General features: G+C 36.9%; 2 protein-coding genes across 2 annotated transcripts; both read right to left on the reverse strand.

The window, feature by feature from the left end:
• Positions 1-630: 630 nt before the first annotated feature.
• LOC124844137 (uncharacterized) lies at positions 631-4,891 on the reverse strand. The gene is made up of 2 exons (XM_047321020.2): positions 1,917-4,891; positions 631-1,345 (listed from the first exon to the last, which is right to left on the reverse strand). Exons 1-2 carry the CDS (start codon positions 4,501-4,503, stop codon positions 891-893), a joined length of 3,042 nt encoding a protein of 1,013 aa, XP_047176976.2. The 5' UTR covers positions 4,504-4,891; the 3' UTR covers positions 631-890.
• Positions 4,892-9,960: 5,069 nt separating this feature from the next.
• LOC124844178 (uncharacterized) lies at positions 9,961-14,203 on the reverse strand. The gene is made up of 2 exons (XM_047321064.2): positions 11,350-14,203; positions 9,961-10,790 (listed from the first exon to the last, which is right to left on the reverse strand). Exons 1-2 carry the CDS (start codon positions 13,934-13,936, stop codon positions 10,336-10,338), a joined length of 3,042 nt encoding a protein of 1,013 aa, XP_047177020.2. The 5' UTR covers positions 13,937-14,203; the 3' UTR covers positions 9,961-10,335.
• Between the last annotated feature and the right edge of the window lie 5,863 nt (positions 14,204-20,066).

The raw sequence follows: 20,066 nt of genomic DNA on the forward strand, positions 1-20,066 counted from the left end.
CATGGTCCACACTCCACAACCAGTTATTGTGGGTTCACGCTAAGTTGCACAACTGTTACTCCATTGCTAAGTTATCACTTTCCAAACCTGCAAGCGTTTCTTTTCGTAAATTACAGCTGGTAGCACGTCGTAGAACTTCCAAGGAACTATCATATTACTAAAACTCAATTGTATAAAGACAGTATGGAGTAGTTTGGAGTCTGCACACTTTTTAATGGGTATATATCAGAAATTAAGACTCGGTTTTTTATTTTAAGTAACACCGTAATAAGATCACAATTTTTACTTAGTAAATTGTAATAATTCTTTCCCATATAAAAATCTCATTGTGTATGTACTCTATTTCTTAAATACAGAAGGCTTATAGAAAGCAATTCTCTACTAAATATAAGTTTATATTTTATTTGTGTCATAAATAGATACTGTCCATAAAGTTTTTTGTGTGACTCTAAATTTTGAAAGCTTATTTGGTTATTTTGTCAGTATCATTTCATAAATACTGTTTTGAAACATGTACACATTTCTTTCTTTAATATCAAGTGTCACTGCATGTCTCTTTCACCCTCCTGTCAGTGGTACCCCATAAAAGAACAAGACTTTCTCACGATGCTTACACTGTTCCCCGGTGCAGGATCAGAACAGCAAAAGGCCGTACCATAAAACAACAAGTGCTACATGATGAAGACAGAGAATTTATATAACAAAATACTCCCACCGATCCTAATGTACAAATTGCAAACCATTACTGTAAAGAAATATTCAAACATTTAACACCTTAGCAGAAACCCAACCCCAAAAAGAAGAAAAAAACTGAAGAACGCAACTAGATAAGCTATCACAACCCAAAAGAGAAAAATATGAAACACATCCCATTCCAAACATATATCCCTTCAAATGCTAAGAAGATCGGGTGGTGGAGACTGAGGAGGGCGTTGATTATCTTTAGGTTCCTTGGATTCCGTGGTTGGAGACTCTAAAATGTTTGATGATGACAGAGAGGACTCCGTCAAGTCCCCCTGTTTAGAGCTCGGTGGCTTTGGAAGCTCGGTGAGAATTTGAACAACTTCTCGCATAGTAGGTCGCTCCACTGCCTGTTCTTCAACACATAGCATGGCTACATAGAAAACATGCATCACCTCATGGAGAGGAACTGATGGAAGTCTAGGATCAAGAACCTTTAGAACTCCTTCCTTGTTTGAATCCGTCATTTTCCTCACCCACTGCACAATGTCCACACCATCACCAAACTCCCCAACTGGTTTCCTGCCTGTTACAAGCTCCAAAAGAACAACTCCAAAGCTGTAAACGTCGCTTTTCTCATCAACTTTTAACGTGTAGGCATACTCTGCAGTCAAAATCACAAACTTAAATCAATGACCACGAACAAAAAAAGCAGCCACATTAATTGAAAACAATTAACAAAAAATGAATGCTAAGGCCATGCGAATGTGTTATATATTTAGTTTGACGTACATGTTGCCAGTTAATCACCATCCGTTTTCAATTGTGAAAATCTTTAATCTATGATTAATCTATGACTGCAGGACTTCCTAATTATAGGGTGGGGGCTACGATGAAGACTCAAACGACACACTCGGCTAATGTTTGCTTTAAACAGTAACAATATTTTGAAGCAACATAAATCAGAGGACAAATGAAAGCGGTCGTTATTAGTGTGCGACGAAAACGAAAACGAGTCAAGGAAGGCAACATATAGCGTTTATTAATTAATTAGGCACATAAAACGTCTAAAACAAACAGCAGTGTTGATACAGTTCGGTTCTACCCCTAAGCCAATGATGTTGAGGGACATGAGACAAACTCCGACCGTTAAGGACTCCATATAGAAAAAAAGGCTGTTAGTCACGCTAGTTCAACGTATAAATCATCAATTATGTTGAATTTCAGAATATTACCTGGAGCTATGTATCCATACGAACCGGCAATTGCAGACATGCATTCAGATGTTCCAGAATCTTGCAGGAACTTAGCGAGCCCAAAGTCCGCAACATGAGCTTCAAAGTTAGAATCAAGAAGGATGTTGTTGGATTTAACATCTCGATGGACAATGAGTGGCGAACAGTCATGATGTAGATAGCACAGGCCCTTCGCGGCCTCCACAGCAATCTTATACCTTGTGTCCCAATGCAAATGACCACCTTTCTTGCCATGAAGAACCTCACCCAAACTTCCATTAGGCATATACTCATACACCAAGAGATTTGTCTCGTGGTTTGAACAGAAACCCAACAGTCTAACAATGTGTCTGTGTCGAATCCTCCCCAATGTCTGAATCTCAGCATTGAAACCATGATCATGCGAAGATCCCCTGCTCATGGCAGGTAACCTTTTCACAGCAACCTGATCCCCATTCGGCATTGCACCTTTGTACACAATGCCTGCACCTCCTTTTCCTATTATGTTGTCCTCCTTCAAGCAGTCCAGAACATCATCAGCAGTGAAGTCCAAACGCTGGAACGCAGTTAATTTCCACGCACGAGCTTCACTAGCCTTTTTCAAAGCCCGAGCTTTGATTATTGCCGCAACAGCAAATGCGATGGAGCACACAAGCAACCCTATAACTAACAGAAGCTTCAACGAAGAAGAGAGAGGACCTTTAACATGAGGTTGACGAGGGCCATTGGCAACCCCGTCTTTACAAGGACCCAAATAAGGACCACAGAGTTCAGTGTTCCCTAGGAAAGAGGTGTAGTTAAAGTAGCCGAACTGCCCGGTTCCAGGAACCAAACCAGAGAGATTGTTGTAGGAAAAATCAACAGATGTTAAACTTTGCATAGAAGCTATGGAGCCTGGAATTGAGCCAACTAAATGGTTTCTTGAAAGGTTCAGATAATTCAATATCCGCATTGCAGTTATCTGATTTGGAATCTCACCAGAGAGCTCATTGCGGCTGAGGTCAATGAAAGTCAAAAGCTTGCACCTGCTTAACTCGGGAGCAATGGGGCCCGAAAACTGATTATGGCTAAAATCAATCTTGGAGAGCTGCTGCAGCCTGCCTATCTGCGAAGGGATTTGACCCGAAAACTTGTTACCGTCGAGAAGAAGCTTCTGCATGCTGGTGAAGTTTCCGATGGTGGGTGGCAACGGCCCAGAGAGCTTGTTATTAGAGAGACTGATCTGACCGAGATTAACAGCAACGGAACCACCCTCAGGAAACTGTCCAGTGAGAAGATTGTTCTGAAGCTCTACTTGGGTGAGTTTGGGAAGCCCAAATAGACCAACAGGAATAGAACCATTAAGAAAGTTCTCACCCATTCGAATCCTATTCAGAGACTCGCACTTCCCAAGCGAATCCGGAATGGGACCGAGCAGATAATTCCCGAGAGTTATCAGAGTCTGAAGACGATTCCCGTAGCACATATCAGGAGGAAGCATTCCCGTCAACTTGTTCGAAGAAAGATCAACGAGAGTGAGTTTTCCATTTCTTCCCAGACTCTGAGGAATGCTTCCCGTGAAGTTGTTTTCCCATAGCTGCAAAACCTCCAGCGCCGGTAGCTCTCCGACAAATTCTGGAATCGCACCGTGGAGCTTGTTCCGGAAGAGGTTCAGCAAAGTGAGATTCTTGAGCTCCGCAAAGCTGGCCGGAACCTCGCCGGAGAGAACGTTGTTGGACAGATCCATCGACTTGAGACTCTTCAGGTTCCCCAGCTCAGGAGTGAGCGAGCCGGAGAGCGCATTCACCTGAAGAAAGAGCGTGTCCATATTCTGAAGCCTTCCGAGGTCAGCCGGAATATCGCCGGAGAGTCCGCAATACGCGGCATCGAAACGGACAAGCTGGGACAGGTTTCCAATTTCCGGCGGGATGCCGCCGGAGTAAGCGTTGTAGTAGCCAATGTAGAGCTCGCGAAGCGCGGTGAGGTTTCCAAGCTCCGGAGGGATGTTTCCCGTGAGCTCGTTGCCGGAGACGGCGAGGTACTGGAGGTGCTGCCAGGTGCCATACTCGGGAGGGATCTGGCCGGCGAAAAAGTTGCCGCCGAGGTGGAGGTGGCGGAGGAGGGGCATGGCGGCGACGGCGAGGGGGAGGGGACCGGTCATATTGTTGTTGTAGAGGTCAAGGACTTGGAGATTGGCGAGGCGGGCGAGGTTGGAGGGGAAGGTGGCGTTGAAGGCGTTGTTGGAGAGGTTGAGATGGCGGAGGGCGGAGAGTGCGGAGAAGGAGGAGGGGATTGGGCCGGAGAACTGGTTGTCGGCGAGGGAGAGGTAGGAGAGGAAAGGGAGGTGGGAGAGGTCATCGTAGAGTGTGCCGGAGAGGGACAAGGAGGTGAGGTTAAGGATGGTGACGTGGCGGCGGGAGTCGCACGTGACACCGAACCAGGAACAGTAGGGAGTGGTGGTGTTCCAGGAGGAGAGAGCATTGGTAGGGTCGTCGGTTATGGAAGACGCTTTAAAAGAGATAAGCGCGCGATATTCTGAGATGCGCGCAGCATGGAGTGTGTGAGAATGGAAGAGGAAGAAGAAGAGAGAACAAAGGAAGAGTCGCATTTTGTGTTGGTATGGAGAAATGGAGAAATGGAAAGGAAAACGAAAACGAAAATGAGAGGGAAGTGAGTTAAAGGGTGAGTGAGTGAGTGTACATGTTGTATTGTGTGTTTGTTTGTGTGACTGCTACTGATCACTGACCCCTTAGCAGAGTGAGTGGATGAGGACTGAGCCAATGTTCAGCCATGTTCAGCAGACCCTCCCACATCTTTATCCCCTTCCAACACTCACACATACTTACAATCTTAACCATCTTCCTCTTTCCCTTTTCTTTTTTCTTTTTTCACCCTTGCAAATCATACCATACCTTCACATTTCCAACGATTGAAACAGTGTATACTGTAACAACAAATCATTAGCTAAAAAATTCCAGAAAAGCTCTCCGTAGAATACCTATAGTATGTCTACTGCATGTTTTGAGGTTTGTGTTAGGTAACTCATTTATGAATTGTTCTGTTGTTGTACCATTACACAAATTTTAGTTTGTCCTTTCTAATTCTATCACTGTCCTTAATGCTCACGCATTTATACATTTGTCACTTTATCTTTATATTATTTTATTTGACTAATTACGGTTAGTGTAGTCTTCTTTTCTAGAATTTTTATCATCTCATCGTGGACAGAAGTACGTGAAGAAAACAAAATATATTATCGGCATTTTCTGAAGTGTCACAACATTCAAGTTTCTTTCAACAAATTTGGTCCCTTCTCGTGCCCAACCTTTCGTCTATGGTTTCTTTTGCATGACACAACTAATCTAATTTGGTAATGACGAATGCACATTAGTTTCATATTGGTAATGAGTAACGCGGTGTCATGTTAGTGCTATACAATTTCTAAAATATTGGTTTCGTTTTGAAACTTAAAACTTAGAATAAGTGTTTTTAAAATAAAGATTTTTCAAAATAATTACTTCTTTAAGGAATAAATAGAATTTTGTATTAAAAATATTTAAAAAACTGTTTTATTTTTAAAATGAAAATAACATATATGATGCTTAAAATATCATATATACATAAAAATTCTGCATCTTTTATATTATATATATATATATATATATATATATATATATATATATATATATATATATATATATATATCATTTGAAAAAGGTTTATTCACTTTTACTAACAAAATATTTAGAAGATATTTTGAAATATATTTGTTGGTATAAAAATTCATGTATTAATCGTATAAGTAACTGAATCTAGGTAGTTTGATTATGTCATGATATTCTTTGATGACATATTCTTACAAAATATTTTGTATATCAAGTAAGGTATCAAATTATTACTATTATTTTTTTTTTGCTAATTATCGTAGAGGTGTCAAAATGTGTCAAATCTGGCCCACCACGGATTCAGGCCAGGTTGAATTTAAAAAAATTGTAATTTTTTTTATGTGGGTCAGATTTCAACACGGCTCATTTAAACTCATTTCATGCGGGACCTACCAACCTACCTACCTAATTTTATTTTATTAAAATTTAATTTGAATTTTATAAAAAAATATTTATTATTATTTTTTGCTTGAAAAAATTATTTAAGTTTCTTATTTTCAAAATTAATTAAACACTCACGTTGAGAGTGAAATTTGTTTAAATTTGAATTATAGAAAGTTTGTAATTTTTTTATTTAAAAGAAATTGTAATTAAGTGAGCAAGTGAGCCAACCCGTGGTGGGTCGGGACGGGTTCAAATTTTTCAGCCTCGCTAATAAATGAGTTGGGTTGGGTTGGCTCACTAAGTGACCAACCAGTAGTGGGTCGGGCGACCCTTTTTGACAGCTCTAGAATAAGTTATTATATTTGTTAATACTATTTTATATTCCTTCTATACTATCTATTTTTACCACATGAACCATAGGGTCTAGAAATCTTATAAATACACATGGTATTTCAAAGAAAATACACTCTCTTTCATATACTCATTATCTCTTACTCAAAAAACTCAACTTTCTTACTAACTTAAGTGTGAGAAAGTCTTTTATAGTTGAATCTTCACCCTGTGTTCAAGCCCTTAGGAGCATGCATTAGGATTTCTCAATTCCACTCATATCTTGCGACTTGCCTCAAGATCCACACTTTGAATACCGGTAAAAACATTTAACGTCCATCATACGGTTCGATAAAACTTTTCCAGACCTTTTCATGGTCACCATTCATAGTCAAGCTCAATTATCACACGAGATGGAATCTAACACTTCAAAGTCAAATCCAAATGTTGCTCTAACAAAATGAGCAACAACGCAAACATTGAGACGAGGAGCTCACAACCCTACGCACCCAACACCAGATGGATCACTAAGCACTGAATGAGAAGCTAACCGACGAGAAGCCTCTTCCACGTTCTGTCCTCAACAAAGGACCATCGAGCCAGTAGTGCAGACGTGGCAATCGTCAACAAGCAAAGGATCTCCCTCGCAAAAGTGTTGTGATATGAGTAAGATTTTTGTACACTAGAGAAGTCATCAATAGGAGGGCCCACAAAACTCTTAGGCAGAGCATAGCTCATCAATAGGAGGGCCTGGAAAGGTCATTCTTAGTTCTCTTAGCATAAATCTAGGAAGGATCTGACGGTTCAGGAGGTGTGACGTTTCGGTGACGGAAGGATCTGACAGTTTGGGGCGGGAAGGCGTTTTGATTTTTCACATTTCCCGCCTAAATGTTACAGGCGAGACGTCTCAATTCCCACCTGAAAACAGGGCCAAATTTTGCTGAGTGGCAGGGAAGGCCGAGCAGAGGTCACTTCAAAACCCTACGCAAAAGTACTTTTGCTAGGGCTTGGGGGGCTTGTGTTACTACCGTCGGTAGGCAACCGACCGTGGCTTGTGGTATTACCGAGAGTAAGTGACCGACCACAGAGTGTGTCATTATCGAGGGTAGACAGCAAACTGTAGATTGAGTTGTTACCGAAGGAAGGCGACCGGTCGGGTGTTTCATAAAACAACCGATCGGGTGAGCGCAAGTAAAGGAGAGGGCAGACAGCCGTTAAATGTTCATGAATGCGTGGTTAATGAGGTAACGGCCCTTGTCGAGCATTTAAAGTGAGTATTGAAAGTCATTAAAAGGTAAATTAATGAATAATATTCCTCGTAATTGTATAAATAGAAGTCAAAGGGGAAGGTAAACTCTCTGTTCAATTTGATAATTATAGACTTGCGAGAGCCCATTCTGACTTGAGCGTCGGAGTGTTTGCTGCAGGTCAACCCATCCATACTGATACCGAGCGCAGAGAAGGACAGGAGAGGAAGACCGATCAGAGGAGGAGGAGTGTTTCCGGACGGAGGTAGCAGGAGTGTTCCCCGGTTCCGTTCAACAGAAACAGTAATGGCTATAAAATTTAAAATAAATAATTCCAAATCCATTCAGAAATCATAGCTAATAGGTATCCTGTATTAGGTTTTATTTTTCTCTTTCTTTATTAATTTATATTGAATCTATAAATTTGAAAAATAATTCAATTATTGCACCTTTGTGTTGTTTTTTCAAATTTTATTTTTCTCCCTTTTGCATGAGAAGAGACAAAGAAGGTAATTGTGTCAGTGCGGGTTAGATAGGTTGCACAGATAAGGCTGTCCGTTGAAAGTTGGTAGCCTACGGTGTCTTTACTTTAGAAGATATTGTAAAATCCAAAAATAGGTAAAAACCCAAAACTGAGGACATTTTCTAATTTTCCTTCTACTTTTAATTCACAAAACTTCCTCTGCGTTGGCATGCCATGAGTAGTTCTGCATACAGAATTTTGATTCAACAAATTCACAGTGTCATTTAAGTGGATAAAATATATATATTTTTTTATTATGTATTGAGCTTGAGTGAGAATCGGTTTTAATTATGAAAAAACCTATTTCCATTGAGTTTTGTGTGTGTATATATATAATAAATAATAATAATGATATCATTAAATAATAATAATAAAAATGATAATAATATTAATAATAAAAAGTAAATAATAATAACTATAAAGAGTAAAAGAAAAATTATATTTTATCTATTAAAATATTTTTTATTTAATTACATTCATCAAATCTTTCACAAAGTTTATTCTAAATTCACTTACTTTCATTTCCAGATTCCTTAAAAAAAGACAAAAAAAATTTATCCTCAAATTTATTTAAAAAAAGACAAATTCTATCCTCAAATTCATTTAAAAAAACATGGTTAACAGCTGCAAACAACCGTGACCTTAAAACGCGACACAATGAAGTTGCAGTCTCATTACAATGTCGCTTCTGTGAGATAGCGGGCACCACAAAATATGTTGCCTACCCAGATACATCTTTTGAATAACATTTTGGAAAAATAAATTTATTCAAAACAATAAAATTACAGTAGTTTTTTATTTTATAAAGCATGCACCCACTACAAACATTATACCAGGTCAATTGTTTTCCCCCCTTTTTACGGTGAAAATTTTAAGAATTGAAATTATTAAATTGTTTGGTTTTGTAACGAGGATTTGAGTTTCTTACGTTTTGGTGATATATTCCAGTCAATAAAAATGCTATTTTTAACTCAATACAAGTAATAAATACAAGGGTTAAATATGTTTTTAGTCCCTAAACTATTGGTTCGTTTCTGGTTTTCGTCCTCCTTTTAAAGTAAGGTACAATTTGGTCCTCATTCTTTTCGAAACGTTCGTTTTAGTCCTCGGAACTTTGGTTTTAGTCCTCATTTTGTTGCGAAATGAGGACCAAATTTTTAAACGGTGTTAGTTTTCAAGGACTAAAACGAACGTTTTCGAAAAGAATGAGGACCAAATTATACCTTACTTTGAAAGAGGGACGAAAATCAGAAACGACCAATAGTTTAGGGACTAAAAACATATTTAACCCTAAATACAAATGATATTTTGGCAAAAGTTCTATCTGTATGAAGAGAACGGTAAGTGAAAAGTGAACAAACATCTAAAAACTAAAAGAAGTAAAAAAAAAAAAAAAAACTCCTTCACACAGGATCTCCTACCAAAAAATGGCTTTACATGTACCATAAATTTTGATAATTGGAACCAATATATGCATAAATGTTGTGACTGGAAGATGCCACCCTAAATAACCACACCCCATCCTACCCATTTATTAGAACCAAATCCAGTCACATTAACAACGATGGCTTCCATTCACTACATGAAAATGAAAAATAGCCATGTAAACAATTACTGAGACGAAACAAATACTATTGCTAACAAGATCTCCCATCAATAAAGGGAGGGAAAATTGAAACAATACAAATAATTGAGGAATAGGTACTACTCCTAGGGATAACAAAACATGAAATTGGAAGACATACCCTATACGAATTCCTTATTGCGGATTTGCAAATATGGGTATGCCCAGAAAAGTAAAAATTTAAAGTTTGTTTTAATAATACAAACAGAATATACTCGATCATGCACTGGAGATAGCGAAAAGATAGACAACAAAATACAGTGACAATAATAATAACTGCAGTCTGCAGATGTGAAGAAACAAAGGCTCACAAGAGGTTTCTTTTGTTTAGGTGGTCATTTGATAGATTATAAAGGGCTAAACCGGTGCAACTGACAATGCCTAGATATGTAATGTTCTACCATTTGGCCGTCTCGTCTGAAAAAAAAACGAGAAGAACAACTGTTCCAGTTCTACATGATGAAGACAGAACTTATATAACAATACTCCCACCAATCCTAATGTACAAATTGCAAGCCATTACTGTAAAGAAATATTCAAACATTTAACACCTTAGCAGAAACCCAACCCCAAAAAGAAGAAAAAAACTGAAGAACGCAACTAGATAAGCTATCACAACCCAAAAGAGAAAAATATGAAACACATCCCATTCCAAACATATATCCCTTCAAATGCTAAGAAGATCGGGTGGTGGAGACTGAGGAGGGCGTTGATTATCTTTAGATTCCTTAGATGCCGTGGTTGGAGACTCTAAACTGTTTGATGAAGACAGAGAGGACTCCGTCAAGTCCCCCTGTTTAGAGCTCGGTGGCTTTGGAAGCTCGGTGAGAATTTGAACAACTTCTCGCATAGTAGGTCGCTCCACTGCCTGTTCTTCAACACATAGCATGGCTACATAGAAAACATGCATCACCTCATGGAGAGGAACTGATGGAAGTCTAGGATCAAGAACCTTTAGAACTCCTTCCTTGTTTGAATCCGTCATTTTCCTCACCCATTGCACAATGTCCACACCATCACCAAACTCCCCAACTGGTTTCCTGCCTGTTACAAGCTCCAAAAGAACAACTCCAAAGCTGTACACATCGCTTTTCTCATCAACTTTTAACGTGTAGGCATACTCTGCAGTCAAAATCACAAACCTAAATCAGTGACCATGAACAAAAAAAGCAGCCACATTAATTGAAAACAATTAACATAAAGTGAAACCTGAGACCATGCGAATTTGTTATCTATTTACTTTGATGTACATGTTGCCAGTTAATCACCATCTGTTTTCAATTGTGAACATCTCTAATCTATGACTACAGGACTTCCTAATTATAGGATGGGGGCTACGACGAAGACTCAAACGACAACTCGGCTAATGTTTGCTTTAAACAGTAACAGTATTTTGATACAACATAAAACAGATGACAAATGAAAGCGGTCGTTGTTAGTGTGCGACGAAAACGAAAACGAGTCAAGGATGGCAACATATTGCGTTTATTAATTAATTAGGCACATAAAACGTCTAAACCAAACAACAGTGTTGATACAGTTCGGTTCTGCCCCTAAGTCAATGATGTTGAGGGACATGAGACAAGCTCCGACCGTTAATGACTCCATATATAAGTAAAGGCTGTTAGTCACGCTAGTTCAACGTATAAATCATCAATTATGTTGAATTTCAGAATATTACCTGGAGCTATGTATCCATACGAACCGGCAATTGCAGACATGCATTCAGATGTTCCAGAATCTTGCAGGAACTTAGCGAGCCCAAAGTCCGCAACATGAGCTTCAAAGTTAGAATCAAGAAGGATGTTGTTGGATTTAACATCTCGATGGACAATGAGTGGCGAACAGTCATGATGTAGATAGCACAGGCCCTTCGCGGCCTCCACAGCAATCTTATACCTTGTGTCCCAATGCAAATGACCACCTTTCTTGCCATGAAGAACCTCACCCAAACTTCCATTAGGCATATACTCATACACCAAGAGATTTGTCTCGTGGTTTGAACAGAAACCCAACAGTCTAACAATGTGTCTGTGTCGAATCCTCCCCAATGTCTGAATCTCAGCATTGAAACCATGATCATGCGAAGATCCCCTGCTCATGGCAGGTAACCTTTTCACAGCAACCTGATCCCCATTCGGCATTGCACCTTTGTACACAATGCCTGCACCTCCTTTTCCTATTATGTTGTCCTCCTTCAAGCAGTCCAGAACATCATCAGCAGTGAAGTCCAAACGCTGGAACGCAGTTAATTTCCACGCACGAGCTTCACTAGCCTTTTTCAAAGCCCGAGCTTTGATTATTGCCGCAACAGCAAATGCGATGGAGCACACAAGCAACCCTATAACTAACAGAAGCTTCAACGAAGAAGAGAGAGGACCTTTAACATGAGGTTGACGAGGGCCATTGGCAACCCCGTCTTTACAAGGACCCAAATAAGGACCACAGAGTTCAGTGTTCCCTAGGAAAGAGGTGTAGTTAAAGTAGCCGAACTGCCCGGTTCCAGGAACCAAACCAGAGAGATTGTTGTAGGAAAAATCAACAGATGTTAAACTTTGCATAGAAGCTATGGAGCCTGGAATTGAGCCAACTAAATGGTTTCTTGAAAGGTTCAGATAATTCAATATCCGCATTGCAGTTATCTGATTTGGAATCTCACCAGAGAGCTCATTGCGGCTGAGGTCAATGAAAGTCAAAAGCTTGCACCTGCTTAACTCGGGAGCAATGGGGCCCGAAAACTGATTATGGCTAAAATCAATCTTGGAGAGCTGCTGCAGCCTGCCTATCTGCGAAGGGATTTGACCCGAAAACTTGTTACCGTCGAGAAGAAGCTTCTGCATGCTGGTGAAGTTTCCGATGGTGGGTGGCAACGGCCCAGAGAGCTTGTTATTAGAGAGACTGATCTGACCGAGATTAACAGCAACGGAACCACCCTCAGGAAACTGTCCAGTGAGAAGATTGTTCTGAAGCTCTACTTGGGTGAGTTTGGGAAGCCCAAATAGACCAACAGGAATAGAACCATTAAGAAAGTTCTCACCCATTCGAATCCTATTCAGAGACTCGCACTTCCCAAGCGAATCCGGAATGGGACCGAGCAGATAATTCCCGAGAGTTATCAGAGTCTGAAGACGATTCCCGTAGCACATATCAGGAGGAAGCATTCCCGTCAACTTGTTCGAAGAAAGATCAACGAGAGTGAGTTTTCCATTTCTTCCCAGACTCTGAGGAATGCTTCCCGTGAAGTTGTTTTCCCATAGCTGCAAAACCTCCAGCGCCGGTAGCTCTCCGACAAATTCTGGAATCGCACCGTGGAGCTTGTTCCGGAAGAGGTTCAGCAAAGTGAGATTCTTGAGCTCCGCAAAGCTGGCCGGAACCTCGCCGGAGAGAACGTTGTTGGACAGATCCATCGACTTGAGACTCTTCAGGTTCCCCAGCTCAGGAGTGAGCGAGCCGGAGAGCGCATTCACCTGAAGAAAGAGCGTGTCCATATTCTGAAGCCTTCCGAGGTCAGCCGGAATATCGCCGGAGAGTCCGCAATACGCGGCATCGAAACGGACAAGCTGGGACAGGTTTCCAATTTCCGGCGGGATGCCGCCGGAGTAAGCGTTGTAGTAGCCAATGTAGAGCTCGCGAAGCGCGGTGAGGTTTCCAAGCTCCGGAGGGATGTTTCCCGTGAGCTCGTTGCCGGAGACGGCGAGGTACTGGAGGTGCTGCCAGGTGCCATACTCGGGAGGGATCTGGCCGGCGAAAAAGTTGCCGCCGAGGTGGAGGTGGCGGAGGAGGGGCATGGCGGCGACGGCGAGGGGGAGGGGACCGGTCATATTGTTGTTGTAGAGGTCAAGGACTTGGAGATTGGCGAGGCGGGCGAGGTTGGAGGGGAAGGTGGCGTTGAAGGCGTTGTTGGAGAGGTTGAGATGGCGGAGGGCGGAGAGTGCGGAGAAGGAGGAGGGGATTGGGCCGGAGAACTGGTTGTCGGCGAGGGAGAGGTAGGAGAGGAAAGGGAGGTGGGAGAGGTCATCGTAGAGTGTGCCGGAGAGGGACAAGGAGGTGAGGTTAAGGATGGTGACGTGGCGGCGGGAGTCGCACGTGACACCGAACCAGGAACAGTAGGGAGTGGTGGTGTTCCAGGAGGAGAGAGCATTGGTAGGGTCGTCGGTTATGGAAGACGCTTTAAAAGAGATAAGCGCGCGATATTCTGAGATGCGCGCAGCATGGAGTGTGTGAGAATGGAAGAGGAAGAAGAAGAGAGAACAAAGGAAGAGTCGCATTTTGTGTTGGTATGGAGAAATGGAGAAATGGAAAGGAAAACGAAAACGAAAATGAGAGGGAAGTGAGTTAAAGGGTGAGTGAGTGAGTGTACATGTTGTATTGTGTGTTTGTTTGTGTGACTGCTACTGATCACTGACCCCTTAGCAGAGTGAGTGGATGAGGACTGAGCCAATGTTCAGCCATGTTCAGCAGACCCTCCCACATCTTTATCCCCTTCCAACACTCACACATACTTACAATCTTAACCATCTTCCTCTTTCCCTTTTCTTTTTTCTTTTTTCACCCTTGCAAATCACTAGTTGCTAAGGATCTTGTTGACATAAATTTGCGCAGATGGATTAAAATTAAAAGAGATTAGATAATTTACTTCAATTGTCCACAATGAGATAGTCTTCACAATTTTCTCCCTTGATTCAACTCAGATTTCTTAAACAAGAATTACTACTTGTCATTGAGTCTATTATAGACCTAATTCAACTCAGATTTCTTAAACAAGAATTACTACTTGTCATTGAGTCTATTATAGACCTAATCATGAATGCTACTGGATCAAATTTCAAATGGTAAAAGAACTCCTTCTTATATACGTGAGTAATGTTCTCATGCATGTCCTTTATTTTTTCTAGAGCTGTCAAAATGGGTAATTCGACTTGATCTTGTCTAATTCACTATAAGTTAATTATTTAGTGAGTCAATTCAATTCGATTAATTTATTGAGTTGAAAAAATTTAAACCCAGCCTCATTCACGAAGGCTTGGTGCGTTAAATGGATTGGTTCACTGACTCATTTAATTATAAGTTATTTTTAAAATAAAAAAATTACAATTTTTTTTAATTCAATTCTAAATAAACGCCACACTAAAATGATGTTAAACTCCAAAGACAATCCAAAATAAATAAAAAAAGTATCATATAATCCGAGTACAATCCAAAAACATGTACAAAAGACGAACAAATACGTTTTCAATATTGATAATTTTTGTACCACTGGTGCATTTATAATATTAGAGTCTTGAATAAATAAATCTATAATATTTTTCTCTCTTAAAACATCTTATTCTGTATCACCTTCTACAATATAATAAAAAAAATGTTAATTAATAATATTGAAACACAAAATAATAAATAATTAAATTAAATTAGATAGGTTGGTCACGATGAGTCGAGTTCTAAGTGAACCAAGTTGAAAACTAGTTCGTATAAAAGAATTATATTTTTTTAAAATCTAATCCGACTCAATTTACAACTCATTTTTGAGAGCATTAGTTTTTTCATAGAATATTTGATTATTGGACAATTGTGTGGTATTATTATTATTACATTTAGACACTGGTAATTTGGTCTTGTATCTTTAGCTTCATGGTTATACTCCTCATTCAAAAGACTTTCTTCACAACTTCATGACAATGTATTATGTTTGATTACTTTATTATCTTCGGTACGTCGACTTTCTTGTTAGACTGGTACCATATGCATTGAGCATATAACCGATGAGAGAGACCTTGTGATGTCCAAACACCCAATAAAGAGTCAACAAATTCTTTCATAAGAGCATCTGTCATAGACTATTTAGCTCCACCATAAGTTATAACTCATTCAAGTGTTCATTTCAAACAATGAATAGTTTACTTAAGAGATACTATGTCACTGAGCTTGTAACATCTCAAAATTTATAAAAAAAAAAAATTCAATACAATATATTATTTCCACATAATATATATAGATAAAAAATAAATGAGTAAAATAAATTAAAAAATTAATTAATAGAATTAAATTATTAATTTAAGAAAATAATAAATAAGTTAAATTCAATACAAATTTGTAGGTCATCAATGATTGTAGTAAAAAAATGGTTTAATTGGTCCTTTGGTATCCACTTTTCAGGGCAATGTGTTTACTTTATACCCATTTTTTAAAAAAAACTTCAATTTCGTCCCCAGAGGGTTTAATATGCATCAATCAAGTCATTTTTTATTCAAATCATTTAAATCAATAACATTGACTTATTGTGTATGTTGACTTAAAAATTTGACACACCAATCTTTCACCTGTGCAAAAACTTAACATGTTAACTAAATTTAATGACAGTGGCTCAATTGATTCAAATTAGCACTTATAAGGACTTAACTGGGGATTCTAATAAGAAGGGGATCAAACTGGGAAAAACCCACATAAATAGGGACAACTAAAGGGTTTAAACATAATTAATTATTACTAATGATAACTGATTATCCCAGTTAAATTTAGATTTTCCTAAAAGCTTATAGAATAATCGATTATGATAGTGAAAAAATAATTTTTGAAATAGTTTATGGAATAATCAATTACCACTTATGATAATTGATTATCATTGGTAGTTATGAATAAACTCTTCAATTTTTTGATATAATTTCCAAAATAAGAGTGTATATATATATATATATATATATATATATATATATATATATATATATATATATATATATATAATTACGAAATAATTTTTCACTTATAAGTTTAAAGATGAGACTCCTAAAAAACTCTCTATGTTAGCAAAAATAGGACTTTGAAAAACCCAATGTGAGAAAAGTCTCATTGAGTGTGTCTTGAGTTATTGAGTTATGCTGTTTTTGTTAGAAAAAATGTTCATCATTTGTGTGTCAAATGAGGTATTGTTCATTCTTTTTGTTCTAAAGGAGTTGTTGTTCATCTTGTATATTAAAGAGAGGTGCTTTCTAGCCTAAATTTTATTTTGTGATTATAAATTGTGGTAATTTATAAGTGATTAGTTAATCTTCTTTAGAAATATTAACAACTAGATTTAGGATCTTTTGATCCAAATCAATATTAAACTACTATTTCTACAATTCTCTCTTTCCTTATACTTTTTATCTTTATACATTTTATGCAGATATAATAACAAAATAAATATAAATAAAAAGAAATTTAAAAAATAAAATGAATTGATAAAAAAGTAAAATAACTTCCGTGTATATGTTTCAGCAAAATAAACATAAATAAAAAAGAAATTAAAAATGTCAAATGACTAAAAATCTAACGTTTGAAATACTTGTCAACAAAATAAGATGAGTAATATGGTAAATTTGCTAGTATGTTGTTTTCTTATTTATAAATAAATAAATATTATTTTTTAAACAATGTTGTTTTAAAAAATAAAATTAAAATATATTTTTTTAAATTTACCTTTATTAAATGATCAATCAAGTAATTAGAAATCATAAAAGTAATTAAAAACCATAAAAGATAAAATGAAAAATGAAAAAAAAATAGAATAGAAAATAATTAATATTTTATTATAAATTATTATTTAATAATATTTAAATTATCAGATAATTAGGAATTATAAATAAATAAAATTAATAATAAAAAAATATAGAACAAAGGAGTTAATTATTTTAAATATAATTTATTCTTTAATAATAAATAAAATAAAAGTATCTAATGATGACTAAAATGTATTTATGGACACGAAGTATTTATTTATTTATTTTAAAAATTAAAAAAATTTTAAAATATTTTTTAGGAATGTATATCATAGATTAAATCGATTAATAATATAATTTACATTTTATACATAATTTACATTTTATACATAATTTACATTTTATACATAATTTAAATTTTACATATTGATATAAAAATGTTAAATTTGAGAAATTAATAATTTTATTTAAGAACTAAAATAATAATTTATTAGATATTAAATGATATAATTAATGTAAGAACTAGAGATGGTAAAATAATTCACGGGTATTCGGGGATAAAATTCGGAATAGTTGGTATCCGCAAATATTTATTACACGTGGTTGCGGGTAACAAGTATTTTAATACCTGCTTATAAACGGGTCAAGAGCACTATTATACTATCCGTACTCACGGATATCCACTACTCTAAAAACATAAAAATAAGTATTTTTTTAATATTTTATTAAATTAAATTTAATTAAAATTAAAATTAGTTTATATTTTATTAGGTTAAATTTTATTAAAATTAAATTTTAATTTATATTTAATTTATATTATAATTTATAATTTTTTTGTAATTTTATTTAAATTTTATTTTAAAAATTTATAAAATATATATTTTAAAATATTTGAGGGTACCCACAAGTTTTAAAATATTCGCAAGTATTTTTTAAAAGAATATTTACGCAGGTATCAGATTGATTTTTTTTTGTGGGTTGGGTAACATATAGCCATTATTCGTGCTCGACCCGACCCGTTGTCATCCCCAATAAGGTGTTTTAAAATAATGAGACCGAATATTTTATTTTAAAATAATTCAATAATATAAATAGAATTTCTTAACTTGACTCATTACTTAAAACACAAATCATCTCTCTAAAACATTTACTCCTAGCTTCCTGTCACTTCTCTATAAGTTATCTTATTCCTCGATCTTCTATTTGACGATCAGAAAGTTCCTAGGAGATGACAACTGAGTTATCTTCATTCTCTACCGATCAGATTTTGTTCTAGAGCAAGTAAGTTTTTATCATTTTTTCTTTAATTCTCCGTTTGTGATCATGCTTAGGGAAACTCTTTCGCATGTATCAATTGTGTTCCTTTCTCGACTCTTTGATAATTTGAGGTCCTAAGGACTTATTCCGTTTCCAATTTGGTGTTTCGTAGGCATTTCTAGAGTGTCTTGCGAGTGAAGCAACGAGTGTGTGGTCCTAAAGCTTGACAATCCCTTGTGAGGTAATGGAAGCTAGTGTTATAATTTGATAATTTAGTGTTTGAGTATGAAAGGATGTTTAATAGTTTGTGAAATTGATGCATGTTGTTATACTTTGTTAAAATGGTTGTTATTAATTTTGAAGTGTTTTAAAATGTTTATTATTGATTGAATGATGTATGTATGCATTGTTGATTTGATTTAGAATTGAATATGGTTTTGAATGTTGTTGCTGAGATGTGAAACGATGTCAAATCTATTATAGTATTGAGGAGAAGTGGTTGGACTAGTTTATAAGTCATTTCTAAACATAAAAGGGAATGTTGATAGGTGAAAACTAAGTTTCTGATGTTGTTCAAGGTTATTTTAGACTAGTTGAGACCTTGAGATTGGAGAATTCTGGCATTGAAGACAATGGTCAAGTATTAATGTTGTTTTTGCATTATTTTTTGTTCATTTAAGGAGTTTTGAAGAGTGAAAACTTGAAGGAGGAAGGATGTGAGGAAACTAAAGTTTTGGGTTGTATCATCTAGTATATCATGACTTGTTCATGTTGTTAGTTGGCATAATTTGGTATTGGAGGAGGTAAAAGTGAAGTTTGGGCATTTTAGAGCGGTAAAAATGAGTTAGGGTAGCTATTATGAGCTACAAATACGTTTTGAGATGTTTCACAATGTCTAAAAGGGCCTATGAATGATTTAAACTTGGATAGATAGTGTCCAAGGTCAATTTTGAAGCATATGAGTTTCTAGTGTCGTGTTGGGCGCCATCTGAGCGTCCTTTAGGCGCCTTTTTTGCGTAAGGTTTGGCGCTAAGCGCCCCCTAAACACCCTTCTACCGAGAAGAATGACGTTGAGTGCCCCTTAGGCACCTCTTTCCAGTGGACTTTGGTGCCTGAGCACCCCTTCCTAGCGTTGAATGTCCTTTTCTGGTCTTTGTTGTATGATGTTTTATGTTGGTTCATGAGGTTTGTTGCAATGTTTTTTGATACTTTGAAACAATTTTCATGTGATTGTTTATTATGTTTATATGAGTTTACTTATGTGAATGAAATGTTGTGGAAAAGAGTTTCAAGGAGGAATTTCTTAATGTTGGTTATCAAGTGTTGAGTGTATGAATGTATGAAATTAAGTATTATAGTTTATCCTAATACTCTAATTATCATCCATTCTCAAGTAGAGAGAGATGATACATGTGGTGAGAGTAGTAGGAAGTTCTTGTTTAGAAGTTTTATCTTGGTCAAAGACAATATAAATGACTAACTTTTTGTGGTAGCTTGGATTGACTTAGTTGTATTATACTACAAGTGCATAAACTACCATAGTTCAACATTCATACTAAATCTAGATAGTCTAGTCTAGGTCTTATCATGTTAAGATGTTTGGTTTGTGCTATATGTTATATGATGCATATATGGAATGTTTAAGTATATTATGAATAATTTTGTATCA

Source organism: Vigna umbellata, chromosome 1 (genome assembly GCF_029865625.1).
Source record: "Vigna umbellata cultivar VRB3 chromosome 1, Vumbellata_1.0, whole genome shotgun sequence".
NCBI classification, from domain to species: domain Eukaryota; kingdom Viridiplantae; phylum Streptophyta; class Magnoliopsida; order Fabales; family Fabaceae; genus Vigna; species Vigna umbellata.

What these genes read in the sequence shown, in the direction of transcription:
- LOC124844137 (XM_047321020.2), bottom strand. Translation starts at nt 4,503, where the DNA reads ATGCGACTCTTCCTTTGTTCTCTCTTCTTCTTCCTCTTCCATTCTCAC. An exon ending in GTATGGATACATAGCTCCAG is followed by an intron (nt 1,346 to 1,916) that starts GTAATATTCTGA and finishes TTTTGACTGCAG; the next exon opens with AGTATGCCTACACGTTAAAA.
- LOC124844178 (XM_047321064.2), bottom strand. Translation starts at nt 13,936, where the DNA reads ATGCGACTCTTCCTTTGTTCTCTCTTCTTCTTCCTCTTCCATTCTCAC. An exon ending in GTATGGATACATAGCTCCAG is followed by an intron (nt 10,791 to 11,349) that starts GTAATATTCTGA and finishes TTTTGACTGCAG; the next exon opens with AGTATGCCTACACGTTAAAA.